Source organism: Anolis carolinensis, unplaced genomic scaffold, assembly GCF_035594765.1.
Source record: "Anolis carolinensis isolate JA03-04 unplaced genomic scaffold, rAnoCar3.1.pri scaffold_7, whole genome shotgun sequence".
In the NCBI taxonomy this organism is placed as follows: Eukaryota; Metazoa; Chordata; class Lepidosauria; order Squamata; family Dactyloidae; genus Anolis; species Anolis carolinensis.
In genome coordinates this window covers 38,748,928-38,772,369 of record NW_026943818.1, presented here as the reverse complement: position 1 = coordinate 38,772,369, position 23,442 = coordinate 38,748,928, and the positions used below count along the sequence as shown (strand labels likewise).

Genomic DNA, 23,442 nt, shown 5'->3' with positions numbered 1-23,442 from the left:
GGGTGTCCTTTCATCATCCTAAGAGACCCCATCCAGTCCAGCTTCCTTCTGCTATGCAAAAAGACACCATCCAAGCCCTCCCAGCGGATGGCCATCCAGTTTGGCTTCATTCTACTATGCAGGAAGAACTGCGTTATTCTACTATGCAGGAAGACACCATCCAAGCCCTCCCGACAGACGGCCATCCAATCTGGCTTTATTCTACTATACAGGAAGACACCATCCGAGCCCTCCGGACAGATGGCCATCCAATCCAGTATCATTCTCACATTCAGGAAGACACCATCCAAGCCCTCCGGACAGATGGCCATCCAGTCCAGCTTCATTCTATTGTGCAGGAAAATATCAAGCCCTCCCGACAGATGGCCATCCAATCTGGCTTTATTCTTCGATACAGGAAGACTATCCAAGCCCTCCCAACAGATGGCCATCCAATCCAGCATAGTTCTACTATGCAGCAAGACCACATCCAAGCCCTCCCGACAGATGGCCATCCAGCTTCATTCTATTGTGCAGGAAAATATCAAGCCCTCCTGACAGATGGCCATCCAATCTGGCTTTATTCTACGATACAGGAAGACTATCCAAGCCCTCCCGACAGATGGCCATCCAATCCAGTATCATTCTAGTATGTAGTAAGATACCAAACGCTTCAATTTACTAGAATTCTAGTCCAGCTTCAATTTACTAAGCAGGAAGACACTATGCAAGCCCTTCTAGGTCTCGACGCATCCATCCTTAATTATTAGACATGTCCAAAAAATCGTTTTGAATCGTATATCGGAATTATTTCGGATTGTTCTCGCTTTTTGAGACGCATTCCGAGACATTGTCTCACAGCGCAACCAGCAATGTCATTCGAACCATTGTTGGCCCATTCTCTAATTGTCTCTTAATGTTTCGTTAAGTTTTTCCCCCCAAAAAAATTTGGTTTCCAGTGTCCTTCTTGCTTACAAATATAGCAAGGGAATTTCTAGTTTTCAAAGTATCTTTGCACAACTTGCAAGGGCATGGCAAATTTGATGAGGATAGCTCAAGAAATGAGGGTGGGAGAGCCCTGTAAAAGTGTCCGTCTCCCCCCCCCCCCCTTGGGGTTCCATTTTTTGGGCGATTGCGCATGCGCGTCCGCCATTTTAGAAACATTTAGAATCATTACGAATTTTCGGAAATATCCGAAATTTTTGGGTGAAAAAAATTGTAAATACTTTGTATATCGAAGCGCCAGGGCCCCCCACTTTAGAAACGAGAATTGAAACGTTTTTTTCATCGATCGGACATGCCTACTAATTATATTTCCAAGTAAATATACTGTTTTAATTGTTTTTAATTTGCCTTTTGTTTTGTATTGTTATATTGTGTGTTGAGGCCTTGGCCTTTGTAAGCCGCATCGAGTCCTTCGGGAGATGCTAGCGGGATACAAATAAGGTTTAATAATAATAATAATAATAAAAGCCTTTTCCCCCCCATTTGGCGGAGTCCCATTCGTGGCTCTGGCTCACGAATGGGACCCTGAAGAAGGAGGCAGAAGGCCTGATCCTTGCAGCCCAGGAGCAAGACATCAGGACAAAGGCCATTAATAATAATAATAATAATAATAATAATAATAATAATAATAGAAGACCTGGCTCTGGCTCACGAATGGGACCCTGAAGAAGGAGACAGAAGGCCTGATCCTTGCAGCCCAGGAGCAAGACATCAGGACAAAGGCCATTAATAATAATAATAATAATAATAATAATAATAATAATAGAAGACCTGGCTCTGGCTCACGAATGGGACCCTGAAGAAGGAGGCAGAAGGCCTGATCCTTGCAGCCCAGGAGCAAGACATCAGGACAAAGGCCATTAATAATAATAATAATAATAATAATAATAATAATAATAATAGAAGACCTGGCTCTGGCTCACGAATGGGACCCTGAAGAAGGAGGCAGAAGGCCTGATCCTTGCAGCCCAGGAGCAAGACATCAGGACAAAGGCCATTAATAATAATAATAATAATAATAATAATAATAATAATAATAATAGAAGACCTGGCTCTGGCTCACGAATGGGACCCTGAAGAAGGAGACAGAAGGCCTGATCCTTGCAGCCCAGGAGCAAGACATCAGGACAAAGGCCATTCAGGCCAAGATTGAAAAATCAGCTGATGACCCAAAATGCAGACTGTGCAAGGAAACCGACGAAACCATGGATCATATCCTCAGCTGCTGTAAGAAAATCGCACAGACAGACTACAAACAGAGGCACAACTATGTGGTCCAAAGGATTCATTGGAACTTATGCCTCAAGTCCCACCTCCCAGCAGTAAAGAACTGGTGGGATCACAAACCAGAAAAGGTCGTAGAAAATGAACATGCAAAGATACTGTGGGACTTCCGAATCCAGACTGACAAAGTTCTGGAACACAACACACCAGACATCACAGTTGTGGAAAAGAACAAGGTTTGGATCATGGATGTCGCCATCCCAGGTGACAGTCGCATTGACGAAAAACAACAGGAAAAACTCAGCCGCTCTCAGGACCTCAAGATGGAACTGCAAAGACTCTGGCAGAAACCAGTGCAAGTGGTCCCGGTGGTGATGGGCACACTGGGTGCCCTGCCAAAAGATCTCAGCCGGCATTTGGAAAAAACAGACATTGACAAAATCACCATCTGCCAACTGCAAAAGGCCACCCGACTGGGATCTGCAGCATAATCCGAAAATACATCACACAGTCCGAGACACTTGGGAAGTGTTCGACTTGTGGTTTTGTGATATGAAATCCAGCATATCTATCTTGTTTTCTGTGTCATACAATAATAATAATAATAATAATAATAATAATAATAATAATACATCACACAGTCCTAGACACTTGGGAAGTGTTCGACTTGTGGTTTTGCGAAACAAAATCCAGCATATCTATCTTGTTTGCTGTGCCATACAACGTCATTGTGATAATAATAATAATAATAATAAAAGCCTTTTCCCCCCCATTTTGCGGAGTCATGTTTGGCTCAAAACACCTGATGGAACCAAGGCTCCTTCATTGACCCCGAGAGACTTCCCGTTTCCGCAGCGAGAAGGGCTTTGTTTACACGCCTCTGCGTCCCATTCTTTCCCGAAGGTCATAAATTATAATATTTTACAAGCGTCTTGTTTTGCCTGCCCGGAATGACACACGTTTTACATCGGGAGGGGTCCCCAGAGGCCATCTAGCCTGCTCTTCTCGATGCCGTGGACGAAATCCCTCCAACCTTTCGCTTGGAGATCTATGTGAACCTTATTAGGGGTCCCCCAAGGGTCATCTAGTCCAACCTACAGTCACTTCCTGAGACCACTGTGACCCCCACCAATGACTGATCAAGACCAAACTTGCCACATAGAGCCCCCATGACCCTCTCTACAGACTGGTGCTGTTCGGAAGAGTTTGGACCAGGGGTCCCCATTGACCTGACCCCTGTCCTAAAATTTAAACTTAGGGTTGACCTAAGTCTACCTGGTCTTTGGAGGTCTCTTTCCTTACCTATGGTCTTATGAGACCATCGAGATGGCTTTTGGAGGTCACTCTCCTTACCTATGGTCTTATGAGAGCGTCTAGATGGTCTTTGAAGGTCTCTTTGCTTAGCTACGGCCTTATGAGACCATCTAGATGGCTTTTGGAGGTCACTCTCCTTACCTATGGTCCTATGAAATCATCTAGATGGTCTTTGAAGGTCTCTTTGCTGAACTACGGCCTTATGAAGCCATCTAGATGGCTTTTGGAGGTCACTCTCCTTACCTATGGTCTTATGAGATCATCTAGATTGTCTTTGAAGGTCTCTTTGCTGAACTACGGCCTTATGAAGCCATCTAGATGGCTTTTGGAGGTCACTCTCCTTACCTATGGTCTTATGAGATCATCTAGATTGTCTTTGAAGGTCTCTTTGCTGAACTACGGCCTTATGAAGCCATCTAGATGGCTTTTGGAGGTCACTCTCCTTACCTATGGTCTTATGAGAGCGTCTAGATGGTCTTTGAAGGTCTCTTTGCTTAACTACGGCCTTATGAGACCATCTAGATGGCTTTTGGAGGTCACTCTCCTTACCTATGGTCTTATGAGAGCGTCTAGATGGTCTTTGAAGGTCTCTTTGCTTAACTACGGCCTTATGAGACCATCTAGATGGCTTTTGGAGGTCACTCTCCTTACCTATGGTCTTATGAGAGCGTCTAGATGGTCTTTGAAGGTCTCTTTGCTTAACTACGGCCTTATGACACCATCTAGATGGCTTTTGGAGGTCACTCTCCTTACCTGTGGTCTTATGAAATCATCTAGATTGTCTTTGAAGGTCTCTTTGCTGAACTACGGCCTTATGAAGACATCTAGATGGCTTTTGGAGGTCACTCTCCTTACCTATGGTCTTATGAGATCGTCTAGATTGTCTTTGAAGGTCTCTTTGCTGAACTACGGCCTTATGAAGCCATCTAGATGGCTTTTGGAGGTCACTCTCCTTACCTATGGTCTTATGAGAGCGTCTAGATGGTCTTTGAAGGTCTCTTTGCTTAGCTACGGCCTTATGAAGCCATCTAGATGGCTTTTGGAGGTCACTCTCCTTACCTATGGTCTTATGAGAGCGTCTAGATGGTCTTTGAAGGTCTCTTTGCTGAACTACGGCCTTATGAAGCCATCTAGATGGCTTTTGGAGGTCACTCTCCTTACCTATGGTCTTATGAGAGCGTCTAGATGGTCTTTGAAGGTCTCTTTGCTTAGCTACGGCCTTATGAGACCATCTGGGTGGCTTTTGGAGGTCACTCTCCTTACCTATGGTCTTCTGATGGCCTGATGAGATCATCTAGATGGCCTTTGAAGGTCCCTTTATGGTCTTCTGATGGCCTGATGAGACCATGTAGATGGCTTTTGGAGGCCACTCTCCTTACCTATGGTCTTCTGATGGCCTGATGAGACCATGTAGATGGCTTTTGGAGGCCACTCTCCTTACCTATTGTCTTAAGAAACCATTGATATGGTCTTTGAGGGTCCCTTTCCTTATCTATGGTCTTCTGATGGCCTGATGAGATCCTCTAGATGGCCTTTGGAGGTCTCTTTGCTTACTTATGGTCTTATGAAATGGTGGACCATGGACAATGGGACTTGCACTACCTTCACTCACTCCCTAAGACCACTGCGACCTCCACCAATGACTGATCAAGACCCAACTTGGCACACAGAACCCCCATGGCCCTCTCTACAGCCTGGCGCTGTGGAGGTGGACCAAGTCCTAGGAGAACTGTATTGTTTTGAGAGGGTGATGGAACGTGTAGTCCATGCACAGGATGGAGGAAAGGTTCAAATCCGTTCCACAACGTTTTGGATGGAGAAAGGGGTCTGCGTCCTTAATCTGTTGGGACAATCCGGAGAACAATAGAGGTCAGAAAGGCCCTTTCCTGGTTGGCTCCGACAGGATGAAGCCTTCCTGCTCGCTCCTTAATACATATATATACTAGCTTGGGGACACAGTGGTGCGCGGGTTGTTTGAGAGGGGATGTACCATGGACAATGGGACTTGCACATGGGAGTTGTAGTTCACCTACAATTCCCATGTGCAAGTCCCATCGTCCAGGGTTAACCCCCCTCCAAACTGTGCCATGAGGTAGAGTGGGTCATGTTGGCTCTGTGTGCCAAGTTTGGTCTTGATCAGTTATTGGTGGGAGTCGCAGTGGTCTCAGGAAGTGAGCGAAGGTACTGCAATTCCCATCATCCATGGTCCAACCTCCTCCAAACAGCACCAGGGTGTAGAGTGGGTCATGTTGGGTCTTTGTGCCAAGTTTGGTCCTGATCAGTCATTGGTGGGAGTCGCAGTGGTCTCAGGAAGTGAGTGAAGGTACTGCAATTCCCATCATCCATGGTCCAACCTCCTCCAAACAGCACCAGGGTGTAGAGTGGGTCATGTTGGCTCTGTGTGCCAAGTTTGGTCTTGATCAGTTATTGGTGGGAGTCGCAGTGGTCTCAGGAAGTGAGTGAAGGTACTGCAAATCCCATCATCCATGGTTCATCCTCCTCCAAACAGTGCCAGGATGTAGAGTGGGTCATGTTGGGTCTGTGTGCCAAATTTGGTCCTGATCAGTCATTGGTGGGAGTCGCAGTGGTCACAGGAAGTGAGTGAAGGTACTGCAATTCCCATCATCCATGGTTCATCCTCCTCCAAACAGCGCCAGGGTGTAGAGTGGGTCATGTTGGCTCTGTGTGCCAAGTTTGGTCTTGATCAGTCACTGGTGGGAGTCGCAGTGGTCTCAGGAAGTGAGTGAAGGTACTGCAAATCCCATCATCCATGGTCCAACCTCCTCCAAACAGCGCCAGGGTGTAGAGTGGGTCATGTTGGCTCTGTGTGCCAAGTTTGGTCCTGATCAGTCACTGGTGGGAGTCGCAGTGGTCTCAGGAAGTGAGTGAAGGTACTGCAAATCCCATCATCCTTGGTCCATCCTCCCCCAAACTACTGCAGTGTGTAATGTGTGTTATCTGGGATATGTGTGCCAAGTTTGGTCCCGGTCTGTCATTGGTGGGGGACGCAGTGGCCTCAGGAAGTGAGTGAAGGTACTGCAAATCCCATCATCCTTGGTCCATCCTCCCCCAAACTACTGCAGCGTGTAATGTGTGTTATCTGGGATATGTGTGCCAAGTTTGGTCCCGGTCTGTCATTGGTGGGGGACGCAGTGGCCTCAGGAAGTGAGTGAAGGTACTGCAAATCCCATCATCCTTGGTCCATCCTCCCCCAAACTACTGCAGCGTGTAATGTGTGTTATCTGGGATATGTGTGCCAAGTTTGGTCCCGGTCTGTCATTGGTGGGGGACGCAGTGGCCTCAGGAAGTGAGTGAAGGTACTGCAAATCCCATCATCCTTGGTCCATCCTCCCCCAAACTACAGCAGCGTGTAATGTGTGTTATCTGGGATATGTGTGCCAAGTTTGGTCCCGGTCTGTCATTGGTGGGGATTGCAGTGGCCTCAGGAAGTTAGTGAAGGTACTGCAAATCCCATCATCCTTGGTCCATCCTCCCCCAAACTACAGCAGCGTGTAATGTGTGTTATCTGGGATATGTGTGCCAAGTTTGGTCCCGGTCTGTCATTGGTGGGGATTGCAGTGGCCTCAGGAAGTGAGTGAAGGTACTGCAAATCCCATCATCCTTGGTCCATCCTCCTCCAAACTACTGCAGCGTGTAATGTGTGTTATCTGGGATATGTGTGCCAAGTTTGGTCCCGTTCTGTCATTGGTGGGGGTCGCAGTGGCCTCAGGAAGTGAGTGAAGGTACTGCAAATCCCATCATCCTTGGTCCATCCTCTCCCGAACTATTGCAGAGTGTAATGTGTGTTATCTGGGATATGTGTGCCAAGTTTGGTCCCGGTCTGTCATTGGTGGGGGACGCAGTGGCCTCAGGAAGTGAGTGAAGGTACTGCAAATCCCATCATCCTTGGTCCATCCTCTCCCGAACTACTGCAGCATGTAATGTGTGTTATCTGGGATATGTGTGCCAAGATTGGTCCCAGTCTGTCATTGGTGGGGGTCGCAGTGGCCTCAGGAAGTGAGTGAAGGTACTGCAAATCCCATCATCCTTGGTCCATCCTCTCCCGAACTACTGCAGAGTGTAATGTGTGTTATCTGGGATATGTGTGCCAAGTTTGGTCCCGGTCTGTCATTGGTGGGGGACGCAGTGGCCTCAGGAAGTGAGTGAAGGTACTGCAAATCCCATCATCCTTGGTCCATCCTCCCCCAAACTACTGCAGTGTGTAATGTGTGTTATCTGGGATATGTGTGCCAAGTTTGGTCCCGGTCTGTCATTGGTGGGGGTTGCAGTGGCCTCAGGAAGTGAGTGAAGGTACTGCAAATCCCATCATCCTTGGTCCATCCTCCCCCAAACTACTGCAGAGTGTAATGTGTGTTATCTGGGATATGTGTGCCAAGTTTGGTCCCGGTCTGTCATTGGTGGGGGACGCAGTGGCCTCAGGAAGTGAGTGAAGGTACTGCAAATCCCATCATCCTTGGTCCATCCTCCCCCAAACTACTGCAGCGTGTAATGTGTGTTATCTGGGATATGTGTGCCAAGTTTGGTCCCGGTCTGTCATTGGTGGGGGACGCAGTGGCCTCAGGAAGTGAGTGAAGGTACTGCAAATCCCATCATCCTTGGTCCATCCTCCCCCAAACTACTGCAGCGTGTAATGTGTGTTATCTGGGATATGTGTGCCAAGTTTGGTCCCAGTCTGTCATTGGTGGGGGACGCAGTGGCCTCAGGAAGTGAGTGAAGGTACTGCAAATCCCATCATCCTTGGTCCATCCTCTCCCGAACTATTGCAGCATGTAATGTGTGTTATCTGGGATATTTGTGCCAAGTTTGGTCCCGGTCTGTCATTGGTGGGAGTCGCAGTGGCCTCAGGAAGTGAGTGAAGGTACTGCAAATCCCATCATCCTTGGTCCATCCTCTCCCGAACTATTGCAGCGTGTAATGTGTGTTATCTGGGATATGTGTGCCAAGTTTGGTCCCGGTCTGTCATTGGTGGGGAACGCAGTGGCCTCAGAAAGTGAGTGAAGGTACTGCAAATCCCATCATCCTTGGTCCATCCACCCCCAAACTACTGCAGCGTGTAATGTGTGTTATCTGGGATATGTGTGCCAAGTCTGGTCCCGGTCTGTCATTGGTGGGAGTCGCAGTGGCCTCAGGAAGTGAGTGAAGGTACTGCAAATCCCATCATCCTTGGTCCATCCTCTCCCGAACTATTGCAGCGTGTAATGTGTGTTATCTGGGATATGTGTGCCAAGTTTGGTCCCGGTCTGTCATTGGTGGGGGACGCAGTGGCCTCAGGAAGTGAGTGAAGGTACTGCAAATCCCATCATCCTTGGTCCATCCTCCCCCAAACTACTGCAGCGTGTAAAGTGTGTTATCTGGGATATGTGTGCCAAGTTTGGTCCCGGTCTGTCATTGGTGGGGGTTGCAGTGGCCTCAGGAAGTGAGTGAAGGTACTGCAAATCCCATCATCCTTGGTCCATCCTCTCGCGAACTATTGCAGCATGTAATGTGTGTTATCTGGGATATGTGTGCCAAGTTTGGTCCCGGTCTGTCATTGGTGGGGGTTGCAGTGGCCTCAGGAAGTGAGTGAAGGTACTGCAAATCCCATCATCCTTGGTCCATCCTCCCCCAAACTACTGCAGTGTGTAATGTGTGTTATCTGGGATATGTGTGCCAAGTTTGGTCCCGGTCTGTCATTGGTGGGGGACGCAGTGGCCTCAGGAAGTGAGTGAAGGTACTGCAAATCCCATCATCCTTGGTCCATCCTCCCCCAAACTACTGCAGCGTGTAAAGTGTGTTATCTGGGATATGTGTGCCAAGTTTGGTCCCGGTCTGTCATTGGTGGGGGTTGCAGTGGCCTCAGGAAGTGAGTGAAGGTACTGCAAATCCCATCATCCTTGGTCCATCCTCTCCCGAACTATTGCAGCATGTAATGTGTGTTATCTGGGATATGTGTGCCAAGTTTGGTCCCGGTCTGTCATTGGTGGGGGACGCAGTGGCCTCAGGAAGTGAGTGAAGGTACTGCAAATCCCATCATCCTTGGTCCATCCTCTCCCGAACTATTGCAGCGTGTAATGTGTGTTATCTGGGATATGTGTGCCAAGTTTGGTCTTGATCAGTCACTGGTGGGAGTCGCAGTGGCCTCAGGAAGTGAGTGAAGGTACTGCAAATCCCATCATCCTTGGTCCATCCTCCCCCAAACTACTGCAGAGTGTAATGTGTGTTATCTGGGATATGTGTGCCAAGTTTGGTCCCGGTCTGTCATTGGTGGGGGACGCAGTGGCCTCAGGAAGTGAGTGAAGGTACTGCAAATCCCATCATCCTTGGTCCATCCACCCCCAAACTACTGCAGCGTGTAATGTGTGTCATTTGGGATATGTGTGCCAAGTTTGGTCCCGGTCTGTCATTGGTGGGAGTCGCAGTGGCCTCAGGAAGTGAGTGAAGGTACTGCAAATCCCATCATCCTTGGTCCATCCTCTCCCGAACAGCGCCAGGGTGTAGAGTGGATCTTGGTGGCTCTGTGTGCCAAGTTTGGTCTTGATCAGTCACTGGTGGGAGTCGCAGTGGCCTCAGGAAGTGAGTGAAGGTACTGCAAATCCCATCATCCTTGGTCCATCCTCTCCCGAACTATTGCAGCGTGTAATGTGTGTTATCTGGGATATGTGTGCCAAGTTTGGTCCCGGTCTGTCATTGGTGGGGGTCGCAGTGGTCTCAGGAAGTGAGTGAAAGTACTGCAAATCCCATCATCTGTGGTCCAGCCTCCTTCAAACCGTGCAATAATAATAGTAATAATATAACATAGTAATAATGTAATAATAATAGCAATTACATTAGATTATTGCTATTATTATTACATTATTACTATGTTTTATTATTATTATTATTATTATTATTATTATTATTACATTAAAGGCCATAATAATAGTAATAATATAACATAGTAATAATGTAATAATAATGGCAATAATCTAACGTAATAACTATAATAATAGTAATAATATAATGTAATAATTGCAATAGTATAAAATAATAACAATAATAGTAATAATATAACATAGTAATAATGTAATAATAATAGCAATAGTCTATCGTAATAGCAATATAATAGCAGTAATATAACAGTAATGATGCAATAATAGTAGCAATAATAATAGTAATAACAGTAATAATGTAATAATAATAGCAATAGTCTAACATAATAGTAATAATAATAGCAATAATATAACAGTGTATAGATTATGTGTATAGATAGATAATAATTGTAATAATATGATAATTGTAGTAGTAGTAACAGTGATATAATATTAGTATTGGTAATTGTAATAATAAACTATAATAGTAATAATATAGCATAGTAATATAATAATAGCAATAATCTAACATAATAGCAATAATACTAGTAATATTATAACACAGTAATAATGTAATAATAATAACCATAATTTAAAATAACAGCAATAATAGTAATAATATAATATAGTAATGTAACAATAATAGCGATAATAGTATTAATAATAGCAGTAGTAGCCATAATATAACATAGTAATTGTAATGATGATGATAATATAATAACATATGAATACCAATTTGAATAGCAATAAAAATACTAATAATGATGATATTTGGGTTTTCATGCCTCCTTTATTCGACATTTCGTATTTCCGACTCACAAACGGGACGGGAGACCCGAACTTGCGTGAACTAATACGCAATTACATGCGAAGGCTCCAACAAACCCACATATGTACAAAAATATGAAATATGAGATATATATATGTATATACACACACACTGTATTGCTGTGCACCATAGGAAAGGGTTAAGGGAGAGGCAGTGGGCGGGGTCATGCAAATTCCACATCAATGCAGAGTGAAAGGAATATTATATATATATATATATATATATATATATATATATATATAGGTACTGCTGTGCAACATAGGAAAGGGTAGGAAAGGGTTAAGGGAGAGGCAGTGGGCGGGGTCATGCAAATTCCACATCAATGGAGAGTGAAAGGAATATTATATATATATATATATATATATATATATATATATATATATATATATATATAAAGTACTGCTGTGCAACGTAGGAAAGGGTTAAGGGAGAGGCAGTGGGCGGGGTCATGCAAATTCCACATCAATGCAGAGTGAAAGGAATATTATATATATGTGTATGTATATATATATATATATATATATATATATATATATATATATATAAAGGTACTGCTGTGCAACATAGGAAAGGGTAGGAAAGGGTTAAGGGAGAGGCAGTGGGCGGGGTCATGCAAATTCCACATCAATGGAGAGTGAAAGGAATATTATATATATATATATATAAAGTACTGCTGTGCAACGCAGGAAAGGGTTAAGGGAGAGGCAGTGGGCGGGGTCATGCAAATTCCACACCAATGGAGAGTGAAAGGAATATATAGTACTGCTGTGCACCATAGGAAAGGGTTAAGGGAGAGGCAGTGGGCGGGGTCATGCAAATTCCACATCAATGGAGAGTGAAAGGAATATATACTACTGCTGTGCACCATAGGAAAGGGTAGGAAAGGGTTAAGGGAGAGGCAGTGGGCGGGGTCATGCAAATTCCACATCAATGGAGAGTGAAAGGAATATATAGTACTGCTGTGCACCATAGGAAAGGGTTAAGGGAGAGGCAGTGGGCGGGGTCATGCAAATTCCACACCAATGGAGAGTGAAAGGAATATATAGTACTGCTGTGCACCATGGGAAAGGGTTAAGGGAGAGGCAGTGGGCGGGGTCATGCAAATTCCACACCAATGGAGAGAGTAAGGAATATATAGTACTGCTGTGCACCATAGGAAAGGGTAGGAAAGGGTTAAGGGAGAGGCAGTGGGCGGGGTCATGTAAATTCCACATCAATGGAGAGAGTAAGGAACATTTAAAAATTATATATATATAATTTATATATATATATATATATATATATATATATATATAGGTGCAGAATATCTATTTAAAAATATACATACACATGAATATGTCATATTGGGGGAGGAGAAGGGGCTGGACTAGATGACCTCTGGAGGTCCCCTTTGCTGACGGAAGCAGAGGCATCGCAGGCAGTCTTGTCACTTTCGTCGTCCCCTCGCAGGCCTTGGGACGGGTGGGATTTCTAGTTCCGGGCCCTCCTGGAGCGGTCCTATTCCCAAGTCGCTGCGCATTTAGCCGCTGGGATCGGGAAGGATAAAGTTCAGAAATCAGTGCTACGTGTCCTCATATCCTTTTACTTTCCTATTATTATTATAATATTATTATTATATCCCTTCCTAAGAACAACCGGCCTCTATAGCCTATTATAATATTATTATTGCTATTATTATTATTATTATTTTATGACACAGCAAACAAGATAGACATGCTGGATTTCGTATCACAAAACCACAAGTCGAACTCTTCCCAAGTGTCTAGGACTGTGTGATGTATTATTATTATTATTATTATTATTATTATTATTATTATTATTTTATGACACAGCAAACAAGATAGACATGCTGGATTTCATATCACAAAACCACAAGTCGAACACTTCCCAAGTGTCTAGGACTGTGTGATGTATTATTATTATTATTATTATTATTATTATTATTATTATTATTATTATTATTATTATTTTATGACACAGCAAACAAGATAGACATGCTGGATTTCATATCACAAAACCACAAGTCGAACACTTCCCAAGCATCTAGGACTGTGTGATGTATTATTATTATTATTATTATTATTATTATTATGATTATGATTATTATTATTATGACACAGCAAACAAGATAGACATGCTGGATTTCATATCACAAAACCACAAGTCGAACACTTCCCAAGTGTCTAGGACTGTGTGATGTATTATTATTATTATTATTATTATTATTATTATTATTATTATTATTATTATTATTATTATTTTATGACACAGCAAACAAGATAGACATGCTGGATTTCGTATCACAAAACCACAAGTCGAACACTTCCCAAGTGTCTAGGACTGTGTGATGTATTATTATTATTATTATTATTATTATTATTATTATTATTATTATTATTATTATCTTATGACACAGCAAACAAGATAGATGTGCTGGATTTCGTATCACAAAACCACAAGTCGAACACTTCCCAAGCGTCTAGGACTGTGTGATGTATTTTCGGATGATGCTGCAGATCCCAGTCGGGTGGTCTTTTGCAGTTGGCAGGTCGTGATTTTGTCAATGCCTATTGTTTCCAAATGCTGGCAGAGATCTTTTGGCAGGGCACCCAGTGTGCCCATCCCCACCGGGACCACCTGCACTGGTTTCTGCCAGAGTCTTTGCAGTTCAATCTTGAGGTCCTGAGAGTGGCTGAGTTTTTCCTGTTGTTTTTCGTCAATGCGACTGTCACCTGGGATGGCGACATCCATGATCCAAACCTTTTTCTTCTCCACAACTGTGATGTCTGGTGTGTTGTGTTCCAGAACTTTGTCAGTCTGGATTCGGAAGTCCCACAGTATCTTTGCGTGCTCATTTTCCAAGACTTTTGCAGGTTTGTGATCCCACCAGTTCTTTGCTGCTGGGAGGTGGGACTTGAGGCATACGTTCCAATGGATCATTTGGGCTACATGGTTGTGCCTCTGTTTGTAGTTTGTCTGTGCGATTTTCTTACAGCAGCTGAGGATATGATCCATGGTTTCGTAGGTTTCCTTGCACAGTCTGCATTTTGGGTCATCAGCTGATTTTTCGATCTTGGCCTTAATTGCCTTTGTTCTGATGTCTTGCTCCTGGGCTGCAAGGATCAGGCCTTCTGTCTCCTTCTTCAGGGTCCCATTCGTGAGCCAGAGCCAGGTCTTCTATATTATTATTATTATTATTATTATTATTAATGGCCTTTGTCCTGATGTCTTGCTCCTGGGCTGCAAGGACCAGGCCTTCTGTCTCCTTCTTCAGGGTCCCATTCGTGAGCCAGAGCCAGGTCTTCTATTATTATTATTATTATTATTATTATTATTATTATTATTATTATTATTATTAATTGCCTTTGTCCTGATGTCTTGCTCCTGGGCTGCAAGGATCAGGCCTTCTGTCTCCTTCTTCAGGGTCCCATTCGTGAGCCAGAGCCAGGTCTTCTATATTATTATTATTATTATTATTATTATTAATGGCCTTTGTCCTGATGTCTTGCTCCTGGGCTGCAAGGACCAGGCCTTCTGTCTCCTTCTTCAGGGTCCCATTCGTGAGCCAGAGCCAGGTCTTCTATTATTATTATTATTATTATTATTATTATTAATGGCCTTTGTCCTGATGTCTTGCTCCTGGGCTGCAAGGACCAGGCCTTCTGTCTCCTTCTTCAGGGTCCCATTCGTGAGCCAGAGCCAGGTCTTCTATATTATTATTATTATTATTATTATTATTATTATTATTATTATTATTATTATTATTATTATTATTAATGGCCTTTGTTCTAATGGCTTGCTCCTGGGCTGCAAGGATCAGGCCTTGTGTCTCCTTCTTCAGGGTCCCATTCGTGAGCCAGAGCCAGGTCTTCTCCTTATCAGCTTTTCCTTCAATTTTGTCAAGGAACTTCTGGAACATGGCCATACAGCCCAAAAGACATACAACAACCCTGTGATCCCGGCATGAAAGCCTTCGACAACACTTTGTCAAGGAACTTTCCATGCAATGTTTTGTGGTGCCAGCTGTCAGCTCTAGTTTGTAGTGCGGTTTTCTTGTACTGATTCTTTGTCTGCTTATTATTAGTATATCATTTCCTACGACTGACCAGTCTCCATATATGAAAACCCAGCTCTCAATTATTATTACTATTATTATTGCTATTATTATTAATATATCAGTATTATAATAACAGAAATCTGGCAACCCAAAATGGATCGTGGTTCGGCCACAATGCACAAGCCTACTGACTCTATGTCTAAGGAAAGGATTTTCCGACTGCCCGTTTTCGGGAGGCACATGAAAACGGATTCGGGGAGGCGGGAGCGAGTCTACTGGATAATCGGATTCCGGCACAGCCACAATGCACGAGCCTACTGACCAGTCTCCGGTACTTCTCCCCATCCTAAACTTTTCTAGGAACCAAGGAAACGCCTGCAAAAGGGATCTAGCGGGATCCCAAAGGGAGGGATCTGGACCTTACCTGGGGTGGCCAACCGGGGGTGGGTTGGGCATCCTGGCCGCCGTGTCCGGGGTCAACATCTTGGGCCGCTCTGAAACGGAGAGGAAGCACGGTCAGGATATAAGGTTCAAGGGAAAGGAAGGAACCCCATTGTTGTCGCGTCACTCACCAGGAAGGTTCGGAGACCCCTGGGATCCGGAGCTGGGCTGTCCAGGCCGCGGCCACGGAGGCGGGTGGCCAAAGGTGTTGGGCACCATGGGGGCGCCCCCCGGGTTCAGGTTCGGAGGAGAGCCCCCTGGGAAGCTGCCAAAAGGGTTGGTGTTGCCGGATGAGGGGGGAAACCTCCCTGGTCCGAGGCCCGGGTTCATCAGAGAGGGCTGCAAAAAGGCAAAAATGAGTCATAAGGGAACCCCCATAGGCCAGCTAACGCTACAGCTCAAGATGCAGGGGACTCCACAGAAGTCTAGAGGTGGAAGGGGCTCCAAAGGTCATCTCTCCCTTGTCATGCAAGGAAGGAACCCCAAAGACCATCAACCTCTCGTTATGCAGGGATCCCTATAAAATACTAGTCCGGAAGGGTTCCCAAAGCCCATCTAGTCCAACCCCATTGCAGTACCCTAGAGTGGGAAAGGTCCCCAAAAGCCATCTAGTCCAACCCCATTGTAGAATCCTTGAGCCAGAAGGGACTCCAAAGGCCATCTAGTCCAACCCCATTGTAGCATCCTAGAGTTGGGTTCCCAAAGGCCATCTAGTCCAACTGCATTGTAGCATCCTAGAGTCAAGAGGGTCCCCAAAGGCCATCTAGTCCAACCGCAATGTAGCATCTAAGTCGAGGGAGTCACCAAAGGCCATCTAGTCCAACTCCATTGTAGCATCTAAGAGTCGAGAGGGTCCCCAAAGGCCATCTAGTCCAACCCCATTGTAGCATCCTAGAGTCAAGGGGGTCCCCAAAGGCCATTTAGTCCAATTCTATTCTAGCGTCCTAGAGTCGGGAGGTTCCCCAAAGGCCATCTAGCCCAACCCCATTGTAGGGTCAGACTAGGTGATCACTGGGGGGTCGGACAAGATGACCATTGGGGGGTCAGATGAGATGACCATTGGGGGGTCAGACTAGATGACTATTGGAGGGTCAGACTAGATGGCCATTGAGGGGGTCAGACTAGATTACCATTGGAGGGCCAGACTAGACCATTGGAGGGTCAGACTAGATGACCATTGGTGGGTCAGACTAGATGGCCATTGAGGGGTCAGACTAGATGGCCATTGAGGGGTCAGATGAGATGACCACTGGCGGGTCAGATGAGATGACCATTGGGGGGTCAGATTAGATGATCATTGGGGGGTCAGACTAGATGGCCATTGAGGGTCTAGATAAGATGGCCATTGGGGGGTCAGATGAGATGACCATTGGGGGTCACACTAGATTACCATTGGGGGGTCATGAGATGACTATTGGAGGGTCAGACTAGATGGCCATTGGGGGTCAGACTAGATGGCCATTGGGGGGTCAGACTAGATGACCATTGGGGGGGTCAGACTAGATGACCATTGAGGGTCCAGATAAGATGGCCACTGGGGGGGTCAGATGAGATTACCATTAGGGGGTCAGACTAGATTACCATTGGGGAGGTCAGACTAGATGGTCATTGGGAAGGTCAGATGAGATGGCCATTGGGGGTCAGATGAGATTGCCATTGGAGGGTCAGACTAGATGGCCATTGGGGGGTAGGACAAGATGACCATTGTGTTGGGTCATCTTGTCCTAGTGTTGGGAAGGTCCTCAAAGGCCATCTAGTCCAACCCCACTGTAGCATCTTAGAGTCGAGAGGGTCCTCAAAGGCCACCTATTTCTGTGCTAGAGTCGAAGGCGGCCCACCCTGGAGCGTAGGCAGGCCTGCTTGCTGTGCTCGAGCTGCGCCTGGAGCTCCTCCTTCTCCTTGGCCACCCGGCTGCGCTCGGCCTCGGCCTTCTGGGCAGCCTGGGTGTGGGCCTCGCGCAGGGCCTGCTTCTCCCGCTCGGCTTGCTCGCGCTGGGCCGCCGCTTGGCGCTCCTTGTCCTGGAGCCGGTGCCCGCAGTCCGCTTTCTCGCCCTCCAGGCGCCCGTTCTGGGCCGCCACCTCGGCCACCTTCTGCTCCACCTGCCTGGACAAGGCGGTCAGGTGGCCCTGGAGGCTGCCGGACAGGCCCGCGCAGACGTCCGCCAACTGGTAGCAGCTCCGGAACTGATCCGGGAGGAAGGCCCGGCGCACGGCCTCCTCCAGGCTCTGCTGGACCGGCCGCAGCTCGGCCACCACCTTGGACTCCAGCGCCCGGTACTTCTCCTCCCGGGTCTGGACCTGCAGCTTCGCCACCCGGCAGTCCTTGGCCTCCTGCTCGGCTCGGTTGGCCTTGTCCTGCAGGCGATGGATCTCTGCAGCGGCAGCATCCTGGTCCACTTGGGTCTGGAGCCGCAGCATCTTCAGCTGGTCCTCCAGAGAGGCCACTTTGGCTGCAGAAACACAAGAGAGACATGAGTGTCGTGTAGTTTGGTGTGTACTGAGCATGTTCAGACACAAGACTCCCTTTTGTTATCAGTATGTGTTTGGGCTTCAGTAGAGAAGTATAATTTTGAGATTTTGGTGGAATCAGTTTGCATCTCATCTGACCCCCCCAATGGACATCTAATCTGACCCTCCCAATGGTGTTGTCCAACCCCCCAGTGATCATCTAGTCCGACCCCTAGTGGTCATCTCATCTGATTCCCCAATGGCCATCCAGTCTGACTCCCCAATGGACATCTAGTCTGACCCCCAATGGCTATCTAGTCTGACCCCCAATGGTAATCTAGTCTGACCCCCAATGGTCATCTAATCTGACCCCCAATGGTCATCTAGTCTGACCCCCAATGGTGATCTAGTCTGACCCCCCAATGGTCAATTAATCTGACCACCAATGGTCATCTAATCTGACCCCCAATGGCCATCTAATCTGACCCTCAATGGGCATCTAGTCTGACCCCCTGCAATGGTAATCTAATCTGACTCCTCAATGGTCATCTAGTCTTACCCCCAATGGACATCTAGTTTGACCCCCAATGGCTATCTAGTCCGATCCCCCAATGGTAATCTAATCTGACCCCCCAATGGCCATCTAGTCTGACCCCCAATGGCCATCTAGTCTGACTCCCTGTCATCTAGTCTTACCCCCCAATGGACATCTAGTCTGACCCCCAATGGCTATCTAGTCTGATCCCCCAATGGTCATCTAGTCCGACCCCCCAATGGTCATCTAATCTGACCCCCAATGGTCATCTAATCTGACCCCCAATGATCATCTAGTCTGACACCCCAGTGGTCATCTAGTCTGACCCCCCAATGGTCATCTAGTCTGACCACACAATGATAATCTTCCCTGACCCCCCAATGGCTCTCTCATCTGACCCCCAGTGGCCATCTAGTCTGACCCCCAATGGTCATCTAGTCTGACCCCCAATGATCATCTAGTCTGACACCCCAGTGGTCATCTAGTCTGACCCCCAATGATCATCTAGTCTGACACCCCAGTGGTCATCTAGTCTGACCCCCAATGATCATCTAGTCTGACACCCCAGTGGTCATCTAGTCTGACCCCCAATGATCATCTAGTCTGACACCCCAGTGGTCATCTAGTCTGACCCCCAATGGTCATCTAGTCCGACCCCCCCCCTATGGTCATCTAGTTCGACCCCCTAATGGCCATCTAGTCTGACCCCAGGAACAGTTTACTATATGACTTTGGACTTCAGTGAGTACAGTCATCCTTTGGACTATGTATTAAGAATTCTCAACACAGAGAAACTACATCCTATTTATACAGTAACTGTTTTGGGCCACTGCAACTTCAAAGAAACTTTTTGAAACCCTGCTAGCCAAATATATTTTTTGTAGTGACATGTCATTGTTTCCTGGCCGTTTGAAGCCATGGTTCTTCGGTCTAACAGCCGAGTTACCTGTGTGCCATGGCAGGAATGCTTGTGAATATCACTTGTTCAGAGGATCGATTTCTAACAAGGTCATGCCTTTTCTTGACTAACATCCTAGAGTCGGGAGGGTTCCCAAAAGCCATCTAGTCCAACCCCTCGGCACCGGAGGATCGAATGCACCCCTTTCTCACTGGGATGGGGACCCGGGAGTTGTTGTTTCGCAAGACCTACCAGGGCACGTGTTGTTCAGAATGAGCAGGTTGTAGGAGCATTCCTGCCAGCCTTGGAAGAACATCATGGAGCTTCTCTGCTGCTCCGCCAGTTTGGTCTGGAGGAAGAAAAAAGGAAGAAAGCCGGTGAGGAGCGAGCCCTTGAATGGCCATCCTCCCCCATCCCATATTTCAATGGTTATCTAGTCTGACCCCCCCCCCCAATGGCCATCTAGTCTAGTTTTTTTGTCAGGGCATGTCATTGTTTCCTGGCCATTCAAAGACACGGTTCTTCAGTCTAACAGCCAAGTTACCTGTGTGCCATGACATGAATGTTTGTGGGGGTGGGGGTGGGGGTTAGTCTGACCCCCAATGGTGATCTAATCCGACCCCCCCATGGCCATCTAGTCTAGTTTTTTTGTCAGGGCATGTCATTGTTTCCTGGCCATTCAAAGACATGGTTCTTCAGTCTAACAGCCGAGTTACCTGTGTGCCATGACATGAATGCTCGTGGGGGTGGGGGTTAGTCTGACCCCCAATGATCATCTCATCTGACCCCCCAATGGCCATCTACTCCGACCCCCAATGGTCATCTAGTCTGACCCCCAATGGTCATCTCATCTGATCCCCAATTGTCATTTAGTCTGACCCCCCAATGACCATCTAGCCTGACCCCAATGGTCATCTCATCTTACCCCACAATGGCCATCTAGTCTGACCCCTAATTGTCATCTCGTCTGACCTCCAATGGTCATCTCATCCGACCCCCCAATGGCCATCTAGTCTGACCCCTCAATGGTCATCTAATCTAACCCCCCAATAGTCATCTAGTCCAACCCTCCCATGGTCATCTAATCTAACCCCCCAACAGTCATCTAGTCCAACTCTCCCATGGTCATCTAGTCTGACCCCTCGTCATCTCATCCGACCCCTCAATGGCCATCTAGTCTGACCCCTCAATGGTTGTCTAATCTAACCCCCCAATAGTCACATAGTCCAACCCCCAATGGTCATCTCATCTGACCCCCCCATGGTCATCTAGTCTGACCCCTCAATGGTCATCTCATCCGACCTCCCAATGGCCATCTAGTCCGACCCCCCATGGGTCATCTCATCTGACCACCCAATGGCCATCTAGTCTGACCCCTCAATGGTCATCTAATCTAACCCCCCAATAGTCATCTAGTCCAACCCTCCCATGGTCATCTAATCTAACCCCCCAATAGTCATCTAGTCCAACCCTCCCATGGTCATCTAGTCTGACCCCTCGTCATCTCATCCGACCCCTCAATGGCCATCTAGTCTGACCCCTCAATGGTTGTCTAATCTAACCCCCCAATAGTCACATAGTCCAACCCCCAATGTTCATCTCATCTGACCCCCCATGGTCATCTAGTCTGACCCCTCAATGGTCATCTCATCCGACCTCCCAATGGCCATCTAGTCCGACCCCCCATGGGTCATCTCATCTGACCACCCAATGGCCATGTAGTCTGACCTCCCAATGATAATCTAGTCCAACCACCAATGACCATCTAGTCCAACTCCACAATGGCTATCTAGTCTGACCTCCCAATGGTAATCTAGTCTGACCCCTCAATGGTCATCTTGTCCAACCCCCCATGGTCATCTAGTCTGACCCCCCAGTCGCCCCCAATGGTCATCTAGTCTGACCTCCAGTGGTCGTCTAGTCTGACCCCCAAATGGCCATCTACTCTGACCTCCCTAAGGTCATCTAGTCTGTCTTGGAGCAAGCCACCCGCAGACCCCGGGGTCCCGCTCCTTGCCTTCTCGCTGACGCAGCCTCGGAGGGTCCCGTTAAGCATGGCGGCCTGCTTCCGGACCAGGGCGGTCTCGGTCTGGCTGGCGTTGAGCCGGCGCTTGAGCTCGGCCACCTCCTTGCCCAGCCCGTCGGCCTTGGCTTCTGCCCGCTGGAGGAGACTGCTCAGGCCCTGGAGCTGCTTCTCGTTGCCGGCCTGGGGGCTGCCGTAGACCATGAAGAGCACCAGGCCCAGGATGATGAGGAACTGGATCAGCGAGAGGAAGAGGAAGAAGTACTTGGCGTAGAAGCCGCAGTCCCGCTCGGGCTTCTCCGGGGGGTCTCGGGAGTCCAGGCCCAGCTTGGCCATGGTGTACGGGTTCTTGCTGTCCATCGCTGCTGTTTGGTGGGATTGGACGTGTCTCGAGTGTTTATACGCCGCCGGATTCTGTCCCGGCTCCTTCCTTCCTGCCCGCCTTGCGCTCATTTCCAGGCCCATTGTTCTTGGACATCCCCCCTGAGCTTTCGTTTATAGTTACAGTCACAGACCAAGAGTATAAATCTTTACAACTGTGAGATTTCCGAGATGTAAAACCATGTTCCAGAAACATTATCTCCTGATGTTTCACCCACACCCTCAGAGGTTGTGAGGTCTTGATTTCTTAAAATATTCCCATCCAAACCCAAGTAATGAAGGTGGAGGCATTACTTTTCATTCAACCCTCGTATGTTTGAAACTAGGCAAGTGGAGTTTATATACCTGTGGAATAATGTCCAGGGTGGGAGAAAGAACTCTTGTCTCCTTGAGGCAAGTGGGAATGTTGCAAAAGAATACCTTGATGAGTGTTGGAATATTGGAAATGGTGGCCCGTTATCGGAAATGTTGATGACAGAGACACCGTAGAACGGTTACCCCGACGGAAACACCGTGGCACGGTTACCCCCTTGCACCTGTGCTCGCCGTAGTAATATCATTATTAAATCTGCCAGTGATACAATGATCTGCCAGTGGTGGGTTGAGTTGCATCAGTTGCTCTCATGCTAGTAAAGGTAAAGGTTTACCCCTGATGTTAAGTCTAATTGTGTCCGACTCTGGGGGTTGGTGCTCATCTTCATTTCGAAGCCGAAGAGCCGGCGTTGTCCGTAGACACCTCCTAGGTCATGACTGCATGGAGCACCGTTACCTTCCCGCCGGAGTGGTACCTATTGATCTACTCACATTTGCGTTGTCCGCAAATAATAGTAATCCTAATAAATAGTACCAATAAAAAGGTAAAGGTTTTTCCCTGACATTAAGTCCAGTCATGTCCGACTCTGGGGGTTGGTGCTCATCTCCATTTCTAAATAATACTAACAATGCGGATCAATAATAATGCTAATCAATAACAATAGTAATCCTAATAAATAATACCAAATACTATTAAAAATACTAATAATACCAGTAAATAATAATAGTAATGCTAATAAATAATACTAATAATGCTATTATTATTACTATTACTATTAATTATACCCAGCTATGTATCAGGAGTCCCTGGTGGTGCAGCAGATTAAACCGCTGAGCTGTTGAACTTGCGGACCAAAAGGTTGCCGGTTCAAATCCAGGGAGCGGGGTGAGCTCCCACTGTTAGTCCCAGCTTCTGACAACCTAGCAGTTCGAAAACCTGCAAATGTGAGTAGATCAATAGGTACCGCTTCGTCGGGAAGGCAACGGCGCTCCATGCAGTCCTGCCGGCCACATGACCTTGGAGGTGTCTACGGACAACGCCGGCTCTTCGGCTTAGAAATGGAGATGAGCACCAACCCCCAGAGTCGGACATGACTGGACTTAATGTCAGGGAAAAACCTTTACCTTTTTATTGGTATTATTTATTAG

General features: G+C 46.9%; 2 protein-coding genes across 3 annotated transcripts in view; one reads left to right on the top strand and one right to left on the bottom strand.

Annotated features, from left to right (window-relative positions):
* gtpbp3 (GTP binding protein 3, mitochondrial) overlaps positions 1 to 2,980 on the top strand; it is a 45,034-nt gene extending 42,054 nt beyond the window's left edge. For both annotated transcript variants that reach the window (XM_062959210.1, XM_062959209.1), the window contains exon 10: positions 24 to 2,980. The gene's annotated coding sequence lies outside the window, so the exon portion shown is untranslated. The remainder of the gene's footprint in view (positions 1 to 23) is intronic.
* Positions 2,981 to 15,661: 12,681 nt separating this feature from the next.
* plvap (plasmalemma vesicle associated protein) lies at positions 15,662 to 21,991 on the bottom strand. Its single transcript, XM_062959211.1, has 5 exons — positions 21,595 to 21,991; positions 19,830 to 19,926; positions 17,536 to 18,146; positions 15,829 to 16,036; positions 15,662 to 15,750 (listed from the first exon to the last, which is right to left on the bottom strand). The coding sequence occupies exons 1-5, from the start codon at positions 21,958 to 21,960 to the stop codon at positions 15,677 to 15,679; spliced, it is 1,356 nt and encodes a 451-aa protein (XP_062815281.1). The 5' UTR covers positions 21,961 to 21,991; the 3' UTR covers positions 15,662 to 15,676.
* Between the last annotated feature and the right edge of the window lie 1,451 nt (positions 21,992 to 23,442).